This window comes from Chrysochloris asiatica, unplaced genomic scaffold (genome assembly GCF_000296735.1).
Source record: "Chrysochloris asiatica unplaced genomic scaffold, ChrAsi1.0 scaffold00167, whole genome shotgun sequence".
Lineage (NCBI taxonomy): Eukaryota > Metazoa > Chordata > Mammalia > Afrosoricida > Chrysochloridae > Chrysochloris > Chrysochloris asiatica.
Genome location: NW_006408685.1, coordinates 5228376 through 5251255, shown reverse-complemented (window position 1 = coordinate 5251255; position 22880 = coordinate 5228376). Strand labels below are relative to the sequence as shown.

The window sequence follows — 22880 nt, the reverse complement described above, 5'->3', positions numbered from 1 at the left end:
ACGTGTCGGGCTGCTAATCACAATGTCAGCAGTTCAAATCCACCATTTGTTCTGTGGGAGAAAGATGAGGCTTTCTGCTCCCATAAAGATTTACAGCCTGGAAACCCTATAAAAAGCTGCCATGAGTCAGAACTAACTGTAAGGCACACAATTACCACCAAAAAAGAAAATGCTTCCAGTTCATTACACTTAACCTGATTTCATGTTAAAATGTGAAAAAATAACCTCTTGAATTTGGTGAAATACAGTAGGCAAAAAATAAATAGCTCAAAGCCAGGCATAAGTGAAGGAACCTTGGTAGCATAATGAGTTATGCATTGGACTGCTAACTGCAAAGTCAGCAGTTCAAATCTACTAGCTGTTCCACAGGAGAAAAATGAGGCTTTCTGCTTCTGTAAAGATTTATAGCCTCGGAAACCCTATAAAGGGTCATTATGAATCAGAACAGACTCCAAGGCACACAACTACCACCATCAGGTATTAGTGATCTTTTTTATTATTTGATCTTTTATATTATCAATACTGCTACTAGCCATTAGTATATTAGTATAGATAATGAGGAGTTGATTGTAGCTGCAAAATCTATTTCAAAGTAAAAGATCCACTCACATCAAGAGTGTTAAGATCACTTATTGTATTGTACAACATTCAAAGTCAAATTGTTGGATTTGGATGACATTCAAATGTTGAGGCCTATGTTGGGATGTGTTGTTATGTGTCCTTTTTCACTCATCCTGTGCCATTTCCATAAGTTCTTCTCTGTTAAATCTGAACAGATGCCAACCCTCCTCAGAGGAAAGGTCTAAAGCCCCTCGATGAGTGTAGTAGTCAATAAAAGTCTGGTTCCAAATGACAAGAAAATGCATGAAGTTACATTCACTTCTGATGGCTATCTGTTTAAAAGCAAACAAAAATTACTTTTATTTCAAAGTCTAATCTTCATTAACACATTTATTTCATTGAAAGTCTATTATATGCAAGGTGGTATGTGCATAAAACACTACAAAATACAAGGAGTTCATAGAAAAATGGAATTGAAAGACAATGGGATTTTTCCATGAAATTTTTGAAAGCCCTTGTGATTATCTCTTGGACTGTTTTATAGCTGTAACAAACAAAACAAAAAAAGTCCCAATTTTATGCATACTTTAAAATCCTTCTCCTTAAGTCCAAAACCGATTCGCAGAGTCCACTCACTGATTTTTCTATTGACTATTTTTTCTTAATGCTACAGAAAAAGTTCACCTAACAGAACATATGGTCTCATATGTATTTCCAAAACACATATGGATCTTTCTTTTATATTATTCTCATATTCATAGTGTGTAATTGCCCTCTATTCTTCCCTCATGTGTTTCTTTCTGCTTTACAGCAAAACAAAACTGTATTATGTGATTGTGAATTATATAGAAAACAATTTAATTTAAATATAACCTATATGAGTATCTAAGGAGCTCTGGTAGCACAGTGGTTACAAGTCGGGCTGCTAATCACACAGCAGTTTGAAACTCCCAGCGATTCCATGGGAGAAAGATGAGGTTTTCGGCTCCTGTAAAGATTTACAGCCTTGGAAACTCTATACAGGGTCTCTATGAATTAAAACCAACTCCATGGCACACAACCACCACCAGCAGCATATGAGTATCTGGTTTGAAATTAAGTTAAACCAGTTTAATTTGAATAAAAAGTTAAAGTATTTATAATCTAGATTATGTTCAGATGATAGGATTAATTATCTAATACATGCATTGTTAAATAATAATATTTTATGATGAAATAGAGTGTCAATACTGATTATAAGACATACCTGACTTAGCCTCTTCAGTATTTCAGCTCCAATACCTAGATCTTTTAAATAGATAATGCAAAATGAAAACAGTAAGTTGAAAAAAAAAAAAACTTGCTTATCAAGTTATTTGTTTTAGTTTAAAATAAAACATAAGAACTCTGTATCTAGTTATTACATATCATTAATATCTTGTGTTGAAACTGATTTCCTGAATGTTTATCATATCTCTTTATTCATAATTATGATTCCAAAGGCAGAGGAAAAAAATTGAGTTCATTTTTAAAAGCAGCAAAGAGGAAATGAGTTTCTGTCACTTTCATCTTGTAATAGGGTACATTTAATATGCAGTTTTAGTCAAACCAATCCTAAATGTCAAAGCATTTCTTAAAGATAAAGTATAGCTATGGTTGTTGTTGTTAAATGCTGTTGAGTTGGTACCGACTCATAGCAACCTTGTATAGTGTTTCCTGGGAAATTTGCTTATGCAAACCCTGATGGGAAATAATTTTTTTAATATTTTGTAATCAGTGACTGGTTCTTCATTATATGCAAGGAAAACTAGGATTGTAACAGACTCATGAAATAGTTACATAAACTAACTTTAAATACCACTATCTTTAATCCTTAACATTAAAATATACTGTTTTAATTTTTAAAGTATTTATAAGTAATACTAAATATACTTTGACCTCTGTAAGCTTGTATGACATAAAAGTCCTCTAGGTAAAGTAACTTGCCAATCCAGGGGTCGTATGTAAAGTAGTACATGGCAAATCCAATGGTCTCTGTTCCAAGAAGAGGGAAGAAAATGTACAAAAAGAAGTTAATGTTTTGAATCTTAGAAAGTGTTTTCCCCCAAAATAGAAACATTTTCTTTTTTTAAAACAAAAAATATTAAAGTAATAAATGGTCATTGGACAAAGTTCAAGCAGTACAGATATCAAGTAGAAGGTGTAGTTCTTTATAATACAATCTTCAAGAGGTAGGCCTTTTTCACAATTTGTAGTATATGTTTTATTTTTTCTGTGCATATGTAAACATTAAGTACATACTGAAAACTTAAAAAAAAAACTAGGTTTATATTCTTCTCCCTGCTTAATAGTCATTACATGCTATCAAACTGTACTTTGTTTGCAGAGTGGGGAAAATACACTGTAGATTAAATTGGAGAAAGAAAATACACTTTACCTGATGGCTTATGTTGATTGTATACTTCTGCAATCAGGCAGTAGAAAAGGGGACTTTCCCCCAAACCATCCCTGAGTAAATCTGAAATAATCAACTTATATACATTCAAAAAGTTTACAATCATAGATAAGAGTAGAGCATATTTTATCAAATATTTCATCTGTCTTTATACTTTCACAAGGACTTTTAAAGATAAAAACAGGACTGAGGATGGTATGAAGTAACTGCATTTCAAAGATATACTGAGATCCTAAGGCAGGAAGATGGAATATATTAAGTATTTTGTTGTTTGTTTTTAAGATTAAATGTTACATATTACATTGAGGATTATTTTCCCAACTACCATGAAATAATGCAGGGACTTTATCTTAGCATAGTAAGTAATACTGTTTTAGTTTGGGTACTGCTTTCATCATGTCTATTTCAACTTTATATTTCGTACTATTTCCTATTGTTTTTGTTGATCAGTGACATCAAGTTGGTCAGACTCATAGCACCCTGTGTAGGGTTTCTAAGGAGGGGTTGGTGGATTTGAACTGCAGTCCTTGTGGTTATCAGTCCAGTGCTTATCTTACAGTGCCACACACAGACCAACAAAAAAGTTAACATTCTGTTGTTATTATCAAGTGTAGAAGCAATGATTGCCATATGAGATGATTGATCCATGGTCCATGAAGCTCAGGGTTCTGTTTCTGACCAGGACAATTGTTAAGGTGAGTACTTAAATATTGATTTCATCAAAAAATAGGGAAATGTAAAATAGTTAAGTATTGATAAAACTATGAAGTTTTATATCTTATATAACCATTGCCATCAAGTCGATTATGGCTCAGCAAACCTATCTAGGACGGAGTAGAACTGCTCCTGAGTGTTTCTGAGACTCCTCTTTCTACTGCATGCAAAGAGGCTGCTGGATTTGAACTGCAGCCCTTGCAGCTAGCAGCCTAGTGTCTAAACGACAGTACCACTAGAGCTCCTTAAACCAAACCATCAGTGATCCTATACACAGCCTCATCTTCCATTGGACATCTGATAGGTTCCAAGTGCTGACCTTTTGGTTGTTGTTATTGTTAGGTGCCATCGAGTTGGTACCGACCCATAGCGACCTTATGCACAGCAGAACGAAACACTGCCCGATCCTGGACCAACCTCACTATTGTTGCCACGCTGGAGTCCATCGATGCTGCCTCTTGGCCAATCCATCTTGTTGGGGGGGTCTTCCTCTTTTTCTCTTACCATCTGCCTTACCAAACATAATATCCTTCTCCAGCGACTGCTCCCTCCTGACAATATGTCCAAAGTATGAGAGACGAAGTTTGGTCATCTTGGCCTCTAAGGAGCACTGTGGCTGCACTTCTTCCAAAACGGACCTATTGGTTCTTTTGGCAGCTCATGGCACTTAACAATATTCTCCTCTAATACCATAACTCAAAGACATCAATTCTTCTCTAGTCTTCCTTATTCACTGCCCAGCTTTTACATGCATATGAGGTTATTGAAAACACCTGTTGGTTAGCAGCCTTTTATACATATTTGTTGTTAAGTGTCTTCGAGTTGGTTCCAATTCATAGTGAGCTTGTTTCCAAGGAGCGGCTGGTGAGTTTGAACCACCAACCTTTGAGGTTCAAACTGGCATTCAGTCCAGTACTTACCCTACTATGCTACATCAAGGCTCTATATGCATATCATTAATGTCATTATCTTTGTGTACCAAGGACAACAGCTTCCATGTCAAAGTAAAAGTAGTACTGTGTGCATATATTGTGCCATGTTTCTTTTTCTAGCTCTAGAAATAGCACAGAACATCTTACCTGGTACTGTTAACTTTACTGCATCTAGCATGTTTTCACAAGCAGCCAATTCCTGTCAAAACAGAGAAGACTTTCAGCTTATCATTTAGTAACAAATTCTTAACATAACTACTGGGAAGTTTTCATTGAGCATTTATTCACTTATAAAGTTGCCCTTGGCAGTGTTGAGTTAGATTTAGCCGTCTATAAACTTAAAGTATATAACATCACACTCAACAAAATAGATTGACTACATCAATACTTTACTCATGAAGGCCAATGATTCATATGACTAGCCTTGAATACAACCAGAAATTGAAAAACTAAAGTGGAAAGGGTTCCTGAGCATTCTAAGTAGATATCCCAAAGTCTGTATAAAAAAATAAACTTTACAAAAGGGTTTGCTAAGCCTGTCAGGTAATTTTCCAAGTTTAACTTTAGACTTTATTTTTTGTATCATTCTGTACACATTGAAATGAATCCTGTATGGTTTGAATCTCAGGCTTGTAAAAGGCATTCCTCACTTCCAGATTATAAAAATAGTCACTCCTGTTTTCTTCTTTAATCCTTAATATGAATAATTGATTAATTCTCTGTCTTTCGTTTTGCTGTAAGACGTGAAGTGCTGTTCCATCTAATTTTTTAATTGTCCCAGCACCATTTATTGAATAACTCATCATCTATTAACTAATTTGAAATGTCTCCTTTATCATATCCTAAATTATTTTATTGATTAAAGAGAAATTTAGGGGGGTAGAACAAACAAGATGGCAGATTAGGTGGAAGTGCAATAAGGAGCTCCGTCAGCAACAACACAGAATACAGGACCAAGCAGGCTCAGGGGATGGTCCCAAAACTCTGAACCACATATAAAGGAATATTTAAAAGGTTGTAAGGTTTACAGCTAGGGGAATTTGCAGCATAAGCAAGAAATCCGTTGCTTTCTAATTCAAGACGCTCAGTGGCTCCAGGAGCCACCATCTTGATTGAGACCAAGCGGGGGAAGGATCAGAGTAGCTACGGACACCTGAAAGAACTGCGGAGATAAAAGGTGTGGACATTCTTTTCTTTTGATATCTGTTCATTGGTCTCTTGCTGTCTGCAATCCACCATTCTGGTGACTGTAGGGGTGCCTGAGCTATTGGACACCCCAGTCCCACCCTTGGAGGCTTCTACTATGCATGCACACAGATCTCCTTGAAATTTAAAGAGACAGTTTCCACTTAAAACCAAACAGTCACAGTTGGCCCTGAACTGTTTACAACTAGAAAAAAGTCCTGAATGGGGATTGTTGAGCGGGACAGGCAGACAAAAAAGGAAATAGGCTAAAAATTAAATCCTAAGTTACGTCAAAACGACCAACAGTGACATCTTGAAATTTCTCAAGAAGAAGAGTGAAAAGGGAAGCCCATTTCCTGATCACATCTACTTGGAGGCAATCAGAAAACACAAAAAATACCAAAAAACACACTCATCTAAATATTAAGGCCACAGACAACCCCTGAATATGCCCAAAAAACAGAAGCATATGACCATATCTGCACATGTCCAGAAACGAGATAAAGTGACTGAAGCAAATGAGCTGGAAGTAGACCTACAGTCCATACTGGAAGATAGGCAGGCTTTGGAAATTCCTGAGAAGGAATTCAGAAAAATGATTATAAAATGTATCAAAACACTACATAATGGAGTTGAGAAAAATAAGGAAGAAGTCAGGAAAGCACTACAGGAACAATCAAATAAGATAGATACAGCATTGGAAAATTCAAAACCTACAGAAACAGGTCCAAATTATTAATAATAGAATATCAGAAATGGACAATACATTGAAAGGGCAAAGAAGTAGAACTGAAGAAATGGAAGCCAGAACTAGTGAGCTAGAAGATAAATCTCTCAATACTACTAAGATAGAAGAGCAAACACAAAAAAAGGATAAAAAACATCTGAAGACGGCCTAAGATTCATGTTGGACAACATGAAGATGAATAACTTCATAATTATTGGCATTCCGGAACAGGAATAATCACACAAGTCCACAGAGGAGATAGTTGAAAAGCTTCTAGAAGGAAATTTTCTTAACATCCTAAAAACTGAAAAGATAAGCATTCAAACTCAATGAACCCCAGGATAGATAGACCCTAAAAGACAATCACCAAGACATTATCAAGCTCTCCAAAATCAAAGATAAGTACAGGAACTTGAAAGCAGTTAGGGCAAAGCGAAAAGTAACATACAACGGCAAGCAAATCAGAGTAAGCTTGAATTTCTCAACAGAAATCATGCAGGAAAGAAGGCAATGGGGGGAGAGTGATATAAAACCCTCCTGAAAGAAATAAACTGCTACCCAAGAATCCTCTACCCAGCAAAGCTGTCAATCAAATATGATGGTGTAATCAAAACATTCCAGGATAAACAGAAGCTAAGGGATTTTGCCAAAGCCAACCCTGCTATGAAAAACATCCTAAAGGAAGTTCTGTGGACTGAGAACCAACAAAAACAGACAACAACTACAGAATGACGTACATGGCAGCAGCACCATGAACTCAATCGACAAATGGAAGAGTCAAGAACAGAATAAAATTATAAGAACAGAGGATCTGGGCGGTCAGTCTATGATCAAAACATTACAATGTGAAAGAAGGTAAACACAGAAGAATAGAGATCCAGGTGATGGGAAGTTCAGGTAGATTATAGGATAAAATAGACTGTCTTAAATGGAGGGTACAACTAATGGAATATAAGGTAACCACAAATCTGGTTGGGGTGGGGGTAGTTTGGGTGTTGGGGGGGGGCAATTCAAGAAGGGGGGAAGTAGCAGAAGAACAAGATAGGTAGGGGAACACTGAGATAGGTTTGCATGGCCTAAGAGGGACAGAGGTATATAGTGATGCATACTCTACCTTGGAACAACAGGGCTCTGGGATACAGGGATTTAGGTATAGCTTGAAGAGGGTAAATAATACTAAATCCTTGACTACCTTATGAATATTAGTTTTCCTTGCCTACTGCTGTAAAATAGACACTTGAGTGGGATAGAAAGAAAAAAAAAAAATGTTGGGAAACATGATTAGGGAAAACTTGTAAGCCCGTCTTCATCCTATAACTGATTGGAATACCTAAAAGGGGTTCTACAACTTGCCCAGTGAAACAGGCCTCATGCAAAGCCTTTACAGAGTATAAGACCTTAGGTGGAATCCTGAGTCCCATCCAGAACTTTATGAGGTGGGACATTCCTACTAGAAAGGACAAGCAGATTGGAACAGCTACAGTGACAGAAGATACATCTTCAAAGAACGATCATCAGGAAAACCCCAAAATGAAAATATCAGCATGACTGACTACTACAAGAATAACCAAGCTGTTCACCAGGAAGACATCAAGGCTAGCAATCAAGTGCCTTCAAGACAATCTTCCCTCTAAAACTGAAACTCAAAGGGAATACACAAACAAGCATGTAAGCTTGCTGGCAACCACATTGGTCTACTGGTGAATGGAAGAGGCGGAAAGGCATCAATGAATAAATGGGCTGAGTTCAACCCCCGTCCATTGAATCCCATTGACCTGGAGATGAGAGAGAGAAGAGGAAGGGCTAGTTGGTCCAAAGTTTGGTGAGACCTAAGGACACTTGAGCCCATGGACAAGGACTTAGCCACAGAGGGCTAGAGCTGAGAGTGAAGCATCCAGCTGATAAGAAGTGAGGGGAGATGCACAAGAACACCCAAACTTGCAGACAGTACCCTTTTGACCTAGCCCTGATGACTCGATAATCAGAACTCAACTCGAGAAAGATTGGAAAAAAATTTTTTTTGATAAAGGAAACAAGGGTAAATTGCTTCAATTTGATTAACCTGACCTATGCTCATGGAGGTAGTAACTCTAAATACCAACAGAGGGAAGGAGTCGTCACATCAAGTATCAATACTATCCCCTCTGTACACAGGGCAGATAGGGAAGGGCAATGTAGACTTTGGCTACCTAAAATGAGGAGGTAATAAAAGCACGAAGTGACCGGCTTACAAAGTTTCAAGATGGAGTTTAGTTTAAGAGTATGGGGTAAAGAAAGAGTCCCCACAGAATAGCTGTCATCTTTTCTAGATGGGTCTGGTGAAAAGAGATGGGGATAAGATTCAATGGTGAATAATTGTTATCATGACTAATTGTGACTGTCACAATTGTAAAGGTAGAAGTTTGGTAACAAAAAAAGGGGAGGGGTTAATCTTACAGTCCAGAAACAGAGGACCCTAGGACCATCAGGAGAGAAGCACACAAGCAGAATGCAGGACCTTATCCAGAGAGGCAACTGCGCCAGAGATGGAGGCAGAGATGGGGGCATGGAGAGGGGGAGTGGCTGAACACTCTAGATTCATGGACTAAGAGAGGGACTAAGAGCTGGTGGCCAGGAGGCAGACTTGCAGAATGTGCCCTTTGGAGCACATATATATGCCTGAGTGGGTTTTTTGTTTGTTTTTAAACAAGCTAAAGTGGATAGAGAGAAATACTGTTAACTGATGGTACATGGAGGGGATTATAATCATTGTAATGAAACAAGGTGTATGATTTGTTGAATGTAAAACTGATGATATGCCTTGTAAATTTTCACTCAATCCACAATAAAAACCTTAAATAAAAAAAGAATGCATGCAAGCCCAGAGTATATGTAATGTCATTTATATGAAACATCTACAAGAGGCAGATATATGGAGAATAATGTTCTTAGGGATTCCCAGAGGGAAGAGAAAAGAAGGAGTTATTGTTGAGGAAGCAGTGAGTGTCTTTTGCTGTGAGTTTGGCAATGACTATTGAATATTGGTGATAGTTTCATATGATTAATGTAACTGATGTCACAATTAGTCATGAAGCAGTGAGTGTCTTTTGCTGTGAGTTTGGCAATGACTATTGAATATTGGTGATAGTTTCATATGATTAATGTAACTGATGTTACTGTAAAAAAATGTACATGTTAAAAAAATGTTAACTTGGGGAAATATGTTACATATATTTTACAGCAATAAATCTTTTTCTTTAAAAAAAAAAAAAGAGAGAGAGAGAGAGAGAGATTTAGGACTGTCCATTCTGTTCCATTGATACTTCTCTTTACCTATAACTATTAGTATTTTAATTACAGGTTTATAATATCTGATTGTGATGTTACTCTTCTCTTTGGAACTTTTCTGGAAATACTCACATGTTTATACTCCCAAGTGAAAATTTTGGGGTTTTAATTGAGCATTCATTAAATTGATAATGTAAAAAAGCTTTTAAAACTATATAAGGAGGACAGCAAGGACCAGCTTATGTAAAGCCTTGATGATAAATTTAGATTTTATTCTCAATAAAACCCAAAACCCTGTGGAGTTTTCAGAATGTTGACTTCTGTGTAAAGGATGCATTAGATGGGTAGGACAAGAATTACTTGTGCCTTTAACTCCCCTAAAACACTGTAAACACCTTGAGGGCCAAGGTTGTTATTTAATAATCTTTGTATCCTTTACAGTACTCAGTACGCAACTCTTCCCCTAATCTGTAGTCATTTTACACAATGAACAAAAATCAAATGTTAATATATACAGCACTCATCTATGGATCTCCAGTAGTTCACAACTACACTTTAGAAACCATCATAATAAAAATTGCGGCTGCATAACTATGCAATAATTATTGTTGTTAAGTGACGTCTAAACGGTTAAGACTCAGCAACCCTGTATAGGGTTTCCGAGGAGTGGCTGGTGAGTTTGAACTGTCAACTTTGCAGTTATCAGTCCAATGATTATCCTACAGCACCACTCCAGGACTCCATGCAATGGTTGTTGTTGTTGTTGTTATGTGCCGTAGAGTCGGTTCCTACTCAGTGGACCTGCACAGGGTTTCCGAGGCTGTTAATCTTTACAGGAGCAGAACACCTCATCTTTCTCCCACGGAGAAGCTGGTAGTTTCGAACTGCTGATCTTGTGGTTCGCAGCCCGATTCGTAACCACTACACTATCAGAGCTCCTTTCCATGATTAGATCCCCAAATAATGCTGTGGTTGTATTGGTTACAAATAGGATATAACAGGTGTATACAAAGTGTATTTGGAAAAATTTTAGTGGCAGGACAGTAAATAGAACCTGCAGTAGTCTCAGCTAGAGAATTACCATGGCACCAAACTTTACTAAACTCCTTTGCTAAAAGAAAATTTTTACAACTTTACAATGAGCAGAGGTTAAGACAAATGAATATATGTTTATTAGGCAAAAATATAAAGCCCAAAGCTAATTAATCATTACATACATATCTGTGATGGATAGTAAGTAATGTAATTTTCTATTATGTTTGTGGGAGCACTGGTGATACTGTAGGATAAGCACTGGACTGCTAACCACAAGGTTGGTAGTTCAAGCCTACCAACAACTCCATGGGAGAAAGATGCAATTTTCTGTTCCTGTGGATATTTTTACAGCCTCTGAAACCCTCATATACAGGATCACTATGAGTCTGAACTGATTCAACAGCACCTAACAACAACATTATCTATATGGAGTCCCTGGGTAGTACAAATGGCTATGCACTTGGCTGCTAACCAATGAAGGTTTGAGTCCACCCGAATGTGCTACGGAAGTAAGGTCTGGTGATTTACTTCCGAAAAAAATCAGCTATTGAAAAGTTCATGGAGTACAGTTCTACACAGATACACATGGAATCATTATGAGTTGTAATAGACTTAACAGCAACTGTTGTTGTTGTTGTTGGTGGTATAGTAAATAATATCTAAAATTACTTCTAAGAAACTTCTGGTGTATTTCAGGCACATGAGGAAAATTAAAAGTAAAATAATATGATCAGAAACTTTACAGATACAGGTTCACTGAAGAATGAGAGTCCAGTGATGTATTTTTCTCTTAATGATAACAATGGACATTGTTTGGAAAACTAGGTAACATAAGATTGTCCAGATAATGGACTAACTGTGGTTCAATAAAAATTTGTTCATTTCAAACCAGGTGTCAGATACTACAGTTACAAAAATTATTTTAAATTATTTTCTATCACCTGTAAAAATGTGAATCTGAAATAATGATATGTGATCATAATATTTTGATTGATCATGTAATCATGTAGATTAATGTGAATTGGGCAAATGATTTAGGAACTTGTGAAGCTGCAATGGAATTGAAGCCATGACAGGTCCTATAGCCCAGTTCTTTTAGATATGTAACCTTGTTTAGCATCATTTCAACTAACACATTTCACTTGAAAACTTGCTATTTTATTTTGGCCATTAATACACATGCTCAGGGTAGGGTGGGGAGCAGGAAAAGTAGAGACAAGTAGGAGAGGTTCCTCGGTGGAAACACAGAAAAACCAGAGAAGGCGCTTTCCCAGAGCAGCTCTAGAGCTTTGCATCTAATATAAGGTATGGGGCATCAGTTTCCTGCACCCACAGGTGGGGAAATATGACTGTGGAAGAAAAGTATGGCAATTTCTGAATTGATCAGGATGCTTCCTGTGGGTCCCTCAGCCTGAGTGAGATCAGAGGGTGGGGCCATAGCCAGGCTGATACAGTGATGCAGTGCTAAAAACCATGGAGTGGTGTCTGGAAAAAGAGGTGTGACAGATTTTACACTTTCCTTTTCTCCTCTCCCCTGTTGCACCCTCACTGCCCAGCCCGGATACCTTCAGGTGGGTGGGAACACACACCCAAAAGGGTCCAGTGTTGTGCCCACAGTTTTCCCATGGTACAGGAAGGAGGTCCCTGGGAGCCCCATTGGACCCACAGGCTGATCTTTTGGCTGCTTCTTATGATGTCTGACTCTGGGACTCAGCCCTAAAGTTGACCTGGGCAGGACCTTTTATTCCTGCCTTATTTTTAGCTAGCAAGAAACAGCAGGTTTGGCCGTACATCCAAATCATATGTGCACCTTGTAAAACCCCAACATAAAAGGCAAGAGTGAATACCAACTACTATATGCAATGACACAGCTATTTTGAGAATTATGTTGTGCATATGCAGATACCTAAGTGACCTTCTGAGGTAAAATGAGTGGAAAATCTTTTTCCATTCATTTCTCAATATCTATCTGTGCATCTCCACAGTGGTGACTATAGTAGGGACCTGAGTGGATACCCCCACCCACCACTGGAGGTTTCTACTGTGCACTCATACTGACCTCTGCAGCAAAGACTACGGTTTTATTTTTGTTTTTGAGTGGTGTTTTTTGTCTATGATTTTATATTGTTTCTGGTTTTGGTCCTTTTGGTCTCACTTTTTTTCCTAGGGGTGAGAGCTTTCTCTCCCTACATTACCCAAGAAGAAATGGCAATAATTGCCGTATAGTCAATCTATAAGCATACCCCATAATATCCCACCATCTGGACAGGAACCAATACCAGCTGCAAGTCATTACATGTGAAAAGGGAAGCCTATCTCCAGATCATATCCACCAGGAGACACTCAGTAAGCTTAGCAACTCAGCAACATACATTATTTAAGAACTGAAAACAAATCTAACTACTGAAAATGTCCAAGAAAAAACAACAAAAGATCTCAGCACATGTCCAAAACCAGATAAGAGTAACTGAGACAAATGAGCTGGAGGCAGACATAGACTTCCCACTAGAAGAAGAACAGCTTTGGATCTGCCTGAGAAGGAATTCAGAAGAATGATATGGAGAGAAATTCAAATGCTCCACTGAGGCATGGAGGAAAATAAGGAAGAAGTCAGGAAAGTGCTACAGGATCAATCAAACAAGATAGATATAGCACTGGAAACAATACAAAACCTGAAAAAAGAGGTCCAGATAATTAATAATAAAATATCAGAAATAGACACTACACTGAAAGGGCAAAGCAATAGGATTGAAAACATGGAAGCCAGAACCAGCGAGCTAGAAGACAAGTCTCTCAATACTGCTAAGATAGAAGAGCAAGCAGAAAAAAAGGATAAAAAAATCTGAAGAGAGTCTAAGATTCATACTGGATAACATGAAGAGGAATAACATAAGAATTATTGGCATTCTGGAACAGGAAGAATCACAGAAATCCACAGAGGAGATAGTTGTGGAGCTTCTGTAAGAAAATTTCCCTAATACCTTGAAGGATGAGAAGATAAACATTCAAGAAGCTGAACGAACCCCAAGAAAGATAGACCACAAAAGAAAATCACCAAGACATATCATAATCAAGCTCTCCAAAAATCAAAGACAAGGAGAGAATCCTAAAAGCAGCAAGGGAAAAGAGAAGTGTTACTTACAAAGACAAGGAAATCATATTAAGCTCTGACTTCTCAGCAGAAACCATGCAAGCAAGAAGGCAATGGGGAGACAAAGATAAAACACTAAAAGAAAAGAACTGCCAACCAAGAATTGTCTATCCAGCAAACCTGTCAGTCAAATCAATCAAAACATTCCAGGATAAACAGACGCTAAGAGATTTTGTTAAAGCCAATCCAGTGCTTCAAAACATCCTAAATGGAGTTCTTTGGAATGAAAACCAACAAGAACAGACAACAACCAGATATTGACAGATGTGGCAACACCACCTGACACTCAGTCGACAGCAGAGTACAGAACAAAACTAAAACAACAAATTCAGAGGACCTGTGAGGCCAATCAAAACAATAACAATGTCAAAGAAGGGGAAAATATAGGAACACAGATCCAGTTGGTAAGGAGGTCGAGTAGATTGCAGGATACAATGTTGTTGTTGTTGTTAAGTGCCCTCGCATTGTTTCTGACCCTTAGCGACCCTGAACAGGGTTTCCAAGGCTGTAAATCTTTACGGGAGCAGAAAGCCTCATCTTTCTCCCATGGAGCAGCTGATAGTTTTGAACTGCTGACCTTGCAGTTCGCAGCCCGATTCATAACCACTATGCTACCAGAGCTCCAATAGACTGTCTTAAATGGAGGGAAAAGTTAATAGACTATAGGGTAACCCCAAAGAATTTTAATACTTCACAACTTACCATGAAAATGAAGATACAAGTTGAACAAGGAAACATTAAAACTAAGAAGAAATTGACAAGAAATAGCACTAAAAACATGAACTCAGCACAAAAAAGGCATGCAGAATAAAGGAATGAACAGCATCACAAAAAAATACACATAATGACAGCAATTAATTCATGCCTATTGATAAATACACAGAATGTCAATGGATTAAATGCACCAGTGAAGAGACAGAGAGTAGCAGAATGGATAAGGAAACAAGACCCTTCAATATGCTGCCTGCAAGAGACATATCTTACAAACAAAGACAAAACCAGACTAAAAGTTATAGGAGGGGAAAAAAAAATATACCAAGCTAATTGCAATAAAATACAAACAAGCGTGGCAATACTAATCTCTGATAAAAGAAACTTTAAGACAAAAACCATCATAAGAGAAAAAGAAGGACACTATCTCATGATTAAATGGTCAATTGAGCAAGATGACATAACCATAATAAATATCTATGCTCCCAATGAAAGAGCACCAACATATATAAAGTAAACCCTACTAGATTTTAAGAAAGAAATTGACAAATCTACAATTATAGTGGGAGATTTTAATACACCACTTTTGAAAAGGGATAGAACAACCAGAAAGAAACTCGACAAAGATACAGAGGACCTAAACAGAACAATCAACGAACTTGACTTCACAGTTGTGTACACAACATTCAACCCAACAACAGCACAATACACATTTTTTCCAGTGCACATGGAACATTCTCCAGAATTGACCATGTGTTAGGTCACAAAGTAAGCCTCCATAAATTTATAAACATCAAAATACTACAAAGCATCTTTTCAGATGCTATAGAACTAGAAATCAACAATAAGAAGACCAAGGAAATAAAGTTAAGTACATGGAAACTGAATAAAACCCTGCTGAAAAGCAACAGGGTAATAGAAGAACTTAAACGTGAACTCACAAAGTTCCTAGAAACAAACAAAAACAATAACACAGCATACCAAAATCTTTGGGACACGTTAAAAGCGTTGCTGAGCGCAAAATTTATTGCAGTAAATACACACATCCAAAAAGAAGAAAGAACCAAAATCAACACATTAACACAGCATCTACAACAATTAGGAACAGAAGCTCAGAGGGAACCTACAGCCACCTAAAGAAAAGAAATAATAAAGATTAGAGCAGAAATAAATGAGATAGAAAACAGAAAAACTACAGAAAGAATCAACAGGACAAGAAGCTGGTTCTTTGAAAGGATTAATAACATTGACAAACCATTAGCAAACCTAACAAAAGAAAAGAGCATGAAGACACAACACACACTGGAAACCAAATGGACGATATCACAATGGAACCAAAGGAAATCAAAAGGATAATAACAGAATACTATGAAGAGCCGTACTCCAACAAATTTGAAAGGTTAGAGGAGGTGGATACGTTTTTAGAAAAACACGAACTACCTAAACTTACACAGAGTGAAGTAGAAAACTTGAACAAACCCATAACAAAAGAAAAAAATTGATCAGGTCATCAAAAAACTCCTAACCAAAAAGAAGTCCAGGTCCAGATAGCTTCACTGATGAGTTCTACCAAACATTCAGGGAAGAGCTGTCACCAATTCTACTCAAATTATTCCAGAATATAGAAGAGGATGGAAAATGTCCTAATATATTTTATGAAGCAAGCATAACCCTCATACCAAAACCAGGGAAGAACATCACTAAGAAAGAAAAATTTAGACCAAAATCCCTCATGAACATAGATGCAAAAATTCTCAACAAGATCCTAGCCAACAGAATCCAAAAGCACATTAAAAAAAAAAAAAAAAATCATGACCAAGTGGGATTCATATCAGTAATGCGAGGATGGTACAACATTAGAAAAACAATCAACCATATAAATGATCCACCATATAAATAAGAAAAGACAAAAAGAACCACATGATCACATTGATTGATGCGGAAAAGGCATTTGAAAAAAATCCAATGTCTATTCCTGATAAAAACACTCAACAAAATTGGAATTGAAGGGAATTTGCTCAACATAATTAGAAGCATATATACAAAACCATTAAGGTCAGCGGTTCAAAACTACCAGCTGCTCCATGGGAGAAAGATGAGGCTTTCTACTCCCGTAAAGATTTACACCCTCGGAAACTCTATACAGGGTCTCTATGGGTCGGAACCGACTCAACAGTACTCAACAACAACAAAATACAAAACCAACATCCTATATTACTCTCAATGGAGAGAAACTTAAATCATTCCCTTGCAAACAGGAACCAGACAAGTATGCCCTTTGTCACTACTCCTATTCAATATTGTGCTGGAAGTCTTAGCCAGAGCTATATGGCAAGAGAGGGAAATTAAAGGCATCCAAATTGCCAAAGAGGAAGTAAAACTCTCTCTAGTTGCAAACGATATGATCCTATACATAGAAAACCCCAAGGAATTAGTAAAAAAGGCTACTAGACCTCATTGGAAGATTCAGCAAAGTGGCAGGGTATAAGATCAACATACAAAAATCAGTTTAGTTCCTCTATAGTAACAATGAGAGTGTTGAAAAGGACATTAGGTAAGCAATGCCATTTACAATAGCCACCCAAAGGATGAAATATCTAGGAATGACTGTACTCTACTACAAGAAACTAATAGAGACTTGCAAAACTGGAAGGATATACCATTCTCCTGAATAGGAAGACTTAACATTGTAAAAATGCCAATACTGCCCAAAGCAATCTACACATACAATGCAATCCCAATCCAGATTCCAACGACATTCTTCAAAGAGATGGAAAAAAAACAATTATAAAATTTATATGGAAAGGAAAGAGACCCAGGACAAGCAAAGTACTGCTTAAGAGAAGAATACGGTTGGAAACATCTCACTCCCCGACTTCAAAATTTGTAACACGACTACAGTGGTCAAAACAGCCTGGTACTGGTACAATGACAGATATATTGATCAATGGAAAAGAATCAAGAATCCAGAAATTAACCCATCCACATACAGCCAACTGTTTTTAAACAAAGGGCCTAAGTATATTGCATGGGGAGGAGATAGTCTCTTCAACAGATGGTACTGACAGAACTGGAAAGGGATATGCAAAAGATTGAAACAAGACCTTTACCTCATGCCTTATGCAAAAACCAACTCAGCATGGATTAAAAACCTAAATGTGATGTCCAAAATTATGAAGGTCTTCAATGAAAAAATAGGGACAAATGTGAGGGTTCTAATTCAGGCTACACACAGACTACCAAACATTTTGAAAAGTACACAAACAAAAGTAGACAAAATAGATGATTGGGACACACAAAAATTAAAAACTTATGTGCATCTAAAGATTTCACCAAAATAGTAAAAAGGGATCCCACAGAATAGGAAAAAATCTTTTGTAATGATACATCAGATAAGGGACTGCTTTCTAAATATATAGGAAACTACAACACCTCTACAAGAAAAAAACAACCCAAGGAGTAGGTATGAGGTAGCCAACAAACATAAGAAATGTTCATGATCACTAGCCATAGGAGAAATGCAAATCAAAACAACAATGAGATATCATCTCATACCAGCAATAACAACAAAGTTCAAAAAAGTAGAGGACAATAAATGCTGGCGAGGATGCGGAGAGACTGGGATACTTCTACATTGCTGTTGGAATGGTCCAACCATTCAAGAAAACAATATGGTGATTCCTCAGAAAGTTGGAAATAGAAATACCTTATGATTCAGCAATTCCTCTACTTGGTATATATCCACAAGAAATATGAACCATAACACAAGTAGATATATGCACACCAATGTTCACAGCAGCACATTTACAATAGCAAAAAAAGATGGAGACAGCTTAAGTGCCCATCAATATAAGAATGGATGAACAAACTTTGGTACATACACACAATGGAATATTATGCTACCTTGAAGGATAAAAAGGAAGCTGCAAGCCACCGAATAACATAGATGAACCTTGAGGACATTATGCTAAGTGAAATTAGTCAGTTACTAAAGGAGAAATACTACATAGGACTATTATTGTGAAAGATTAAGAAAAAGTATTCACACTAAAAGGGGGGAAATTATTTGTTAGTTACCGCGGTGTATGGGGTGGGGTGAGGGAATGGAGGGGAAGGTGGATCACATGGTAGAGAATAGACACAGGATAGCTTGGAACCTGGGAGTGGGGGTGGGGGACAATACACAAGAAGGGAGAGGGGAGTGGAAGAACGAGGCAGATGGGAGAACAATTAGGCAGGTTTGCACGGACTAAGTGGGACAGAGGTTAATAATGATGTATGCACAATCTTGGAACAACAGGGCTCTGGGATACAGAGATTGAGGCATGGTTTGAATGTGTAAAAGAGGGGAAATAATGTTAAAATGCTTGGCTGTCATTTGAATCTTGGTTTCCCTTGAAACCAAGACACTTGACGGGGAGAGAAAGGAATAGCCAGAAACATCACAATAGAAAGCTCTTCAGTTCGTCTTCAGCCTATAACATATTGGAAAATCTAAAATGGGGCTAGAACTTGCCCAGTGAAGGAGGCTTCCTGCAGAGCATTTGTACTGCATAAGACCATAGGTAGAATCCTGATCCCCATCCAGAATCTTCTTAAGTGGGAAATATCCACTTGAAAGGACAAGCAGAACAGCTTGTTGCATCTAGAAGAACAGCAGATACTTCTTGAAATAAAGAACATCAGGAATAATCAAAAACAATAATGGCAGTCTGATTGACTACTACAAGAACAAGCAAGTTGTTCACCCAGGAGCCATCAAGGTAAGTGGTCAGGTCCCCCCAGGGCAAACCCCTTCCAAGACTGAGAATCAAGGGGAATACATAAGCAGGCATGTGGTCTGTCTGGTGACCACGTTGGTTACCAATAAGTGGAAGTGGGAGAAAAATAGCAATGAAGTTGTGAGCTAAGTCCGACCACATTCAATAGATTCCTGTCAACCCGGGTTGAAACTTCTTGGCCAGCAATCTGGCAAGACTTAGGGACTCCTGGGCCCAGATTCAGGGACATGGCCACAGAGGACTAGAGTGGAGAGTGAAGCGTCCAGCTGATATGAAGTAAAAGGAGATGCACATGAACACCCATATTTGCAGATGTTATCCACTTGACCTGGCTTCAATGGCTGGACGACCAGAACTTAACTAGAAGAAGAAAGAAGAGGAAAAAAAAGAGTAATCCACTACAATTTGATGAATTTGACCTATATTTATGAAGGTATGACCTATATTTATGGAGGGCATGAATTTTACAGCAAGGATCATTCCCAGCCCCTTGGTACACAGGGCTGCCAGGGATGGGCAACTTAGACATTGGATATCCCAAAATAGTGGGGCTAAAAGGCATAAAGTGATTATACCCTTTGGTTGTCTGATGCATGCATGGAGGGGATTGTAATCATTACAATGAAACAAAATACAATAGGATGAATATAAAGCTGTAAACTATCACTTAATTCACAATAAAAGCTGAAAAAGAAACTACATTCTCTAATCAAAGGGAACAGAACTTTGGCTTAATTTAGACATGATTTAGACATATTAGTGACCAGATGGAAACATTTTAATTACAAAGCCCTTGAACTCATTTTCTATGCCTTGCCTTGGAGTCCTGGTGTGGCACTGCAAGATAATGCATTGAACCGCAAGGTCAGTGGTTGAAACTCAGTGCAGAAACCCTAAACGGGGTCATCATGAGTTGGAACTGACTCATCAGCACTTAACAACAACAATGCCTTGCTTCAGTCATGTATTTACTAATAAAGATTATGAGTTACTGCTTTACTATGAAATTGTTTGGGTTGTGCATCACATAAACAATTGCTTTCAATGCCACAGAACTTCAACATGGTAACTATGGTTATTGAACTTCCTCTTTACTGTATTGGAATAATTTCCAGCAAAGTCATTAACATAAACATGTAAATAAAAAATGTTTAGCTCCAGTGCTTGGACCCTTGAGGGCTTCAGAGATCAAGGAACATGAATCAATAGATCATGGAAAATTTTTTGTGTATGAATATTGTTTTCTGTGAAGATAATTTTCAGCTTTTATAAGCGGGTGGCTGTTACCTAATCTTACCCATTAGTATCCAACAGTCTACCACTGGTGGGTCATTCAAGTTAATCATTTCTTTTCTTTAAGATCTTTTTTCAAAGTGAAACTTACTCCAGAAGACACAACACATTTGCTCCCTGAAATTCCTATGAAGTAATCATTTTATTTAACTGAATTATTATAATAATCTTTTGATATATATATATACAAACATACATATATGTGCTTCAAAAAGTTTGTGGGAAAATTTCATTATCTTTTCATTTAATTTTTCCCATTAATTTTTTTAAGCCCCCTCAAGTGTATATGTGTGTAAAATCTTGATTTTAATGATGAAGAAAATAACACCTAGGTTAAATAACTTCCAGAAAGTTGTGTACACATGTCATAATTAGCAGAGCCACTATTCAAACCTAGCCTATGACTCCTTTGCTCCCTTTTAGCTCTAAATGTATGACACGAAGCTCCACACAATTAAGCATGTGCTTACTTTAATCAGGCGCAGTATTTCAGGGCAGTCTCGGGCTTCTGCTGGTCTTATTCTGAAAGAATTTCTGACTAGTTGCCTCATGCTTGCTTGACTCATGCCTGGTTGATGTGTGTCCGGTAGGCTTGTGCATCGTTGTTTTATACCTGACAAGTTTATACCAGTTTGACTTTTGCTTGGTTGATTTATGCATGATTGGCTAGTGCCCATTTGGTTCATGCCTACTTGACTCTTACATGATTGGCTCCTGGGTAATTGGTTCATACCAGATGAGCTCATACTGGGTTGGCTTATGCCTGGCTGACTCATGCTTTGTTGGGTTATTCCTGGATGGTTCATATCAGTTAGGCTTCTGCTTATGCTTTGTTGACTTGTGTCCAGTTGACGGGGGCCTGGTTGGTTCATACCAGGTAGTGCCTGACTGACTCATGCCTGGTTGGCTTATGCTTCGTTGGCTCTTGTCTAGTTGGTTTATATCAGTTAGACTTGTGCTTGGTTTGCTCATGCCTGGTTGGCTTATGCTCAGTTGGGTTGTGCCTGGTTGGTACATACTAGTTAGGTACGTGCTCATGCTTGTTTGGCTTATACCTTCTTGACTTGTGTCTGATTGACTGGGGCCTGGTTGGTTCATACTAGGTAGGCTGGTGCCTGATTGGCTCATGTCTTCTTGGCTTGTGCCTAGTTGGTTCATGCTAGTTAAGCTTGTACCTGGTTGACTTGTGCCCAGTTGTCTTATGCATGGTTGTTTCATACTAGTTAGTTGTATGCTTATGCCTGGTTGGCGCATGCCTAGTTGACTTGTGCCATATTGGCTTGTGCCTGGTTGTTTCTTATCATGTAGGTTTTTATATGGTTGATTTATACCTGGTTGACTCATGTTTTGCTTTCTCATGCCTGGTTGGTTTATACCTGTTAGGCTTGTGCTTGGTTGACTCATTTCTGGTTGGTTCATTTCATGCCTTGTTGACTCACGTCTGGTTGGTTCGTTACAGGCAGGCTCCTACTTGGTTGGTTGGTGCTCGATTGGTTCATGTTTGGTTGATTGCGTCTGATTGTCTGATGACTAGTTGGTTTATGACTGATTGGCCAAGGACTGACTAGGAGAGGACTGGTTTGCTGATAATGAGTTGGCAAAGGACTGGTTGGCTGATGATTTAAGTGTCTAGATTAGAACAGCCCTTAATTAGAGTGCTGTGATGTGAGGTTGTCTGCTCTTTCCAGGTTTTCTCAAACTGATTTTAACTCCACTGGTATGCTTCCTTCAAGGTGAGAATGGGAGATAAAATGGTTACCGGAAGAAGATTATTGATGCCTGCGATTTGTTGACCTCACCAGCGATCACAGCTGTAAGCTTGACTGGGTTTCAGGTTGTCATCTGGCCTTTAACTGCCAACAGGCCGTGAGTGAAGAAAAGAAGAAAACGACCCTGTGGGAGTATTATCGCACATCCCCTTACTCAGTGGTTGCGTCATAGTGATGAAGTCACAATGCCCCCGAATCTATTCGCCTACCTGCTCCCCCATATGGTGAGGGAGGGGCGAGACAGGGAAGGCTTGGTCACAACTTTATTTTCTCCTCTCAAGAATTAAAGACAGTAAAGAAAGAAACTGGAGGGAATTTAA

At 38.0% G+C, this 22880-nt stretch overlaps 1 protein-coding gene across 1 annotated transcript; it reads right to left on the bottom strand.

The window, feature by feature from the left end:
• Positions 1 to 725: 725 nt before the first annotated feature.
• On the bottom strand, positions 726 to 21949 carry SATL1 (spermidine/spermine N1-acetyl transferase-like 1). Its single transcript, XM_006878402.1, is given in 8 exon segments — positions 726 to 893; positions 1808 to 1848; positions 2479 to 2572; positions 2973 to 3058; positions 4789 to 4840; positions 21262 to 21404; positions 21630 to 21670; positions 21672 to 21949. Coding segments are annotated over 8 exon segments (903 nt in total).
• Between the last annotated feature and the right edge of the window lie 931 nt (positions 21950 to 22880).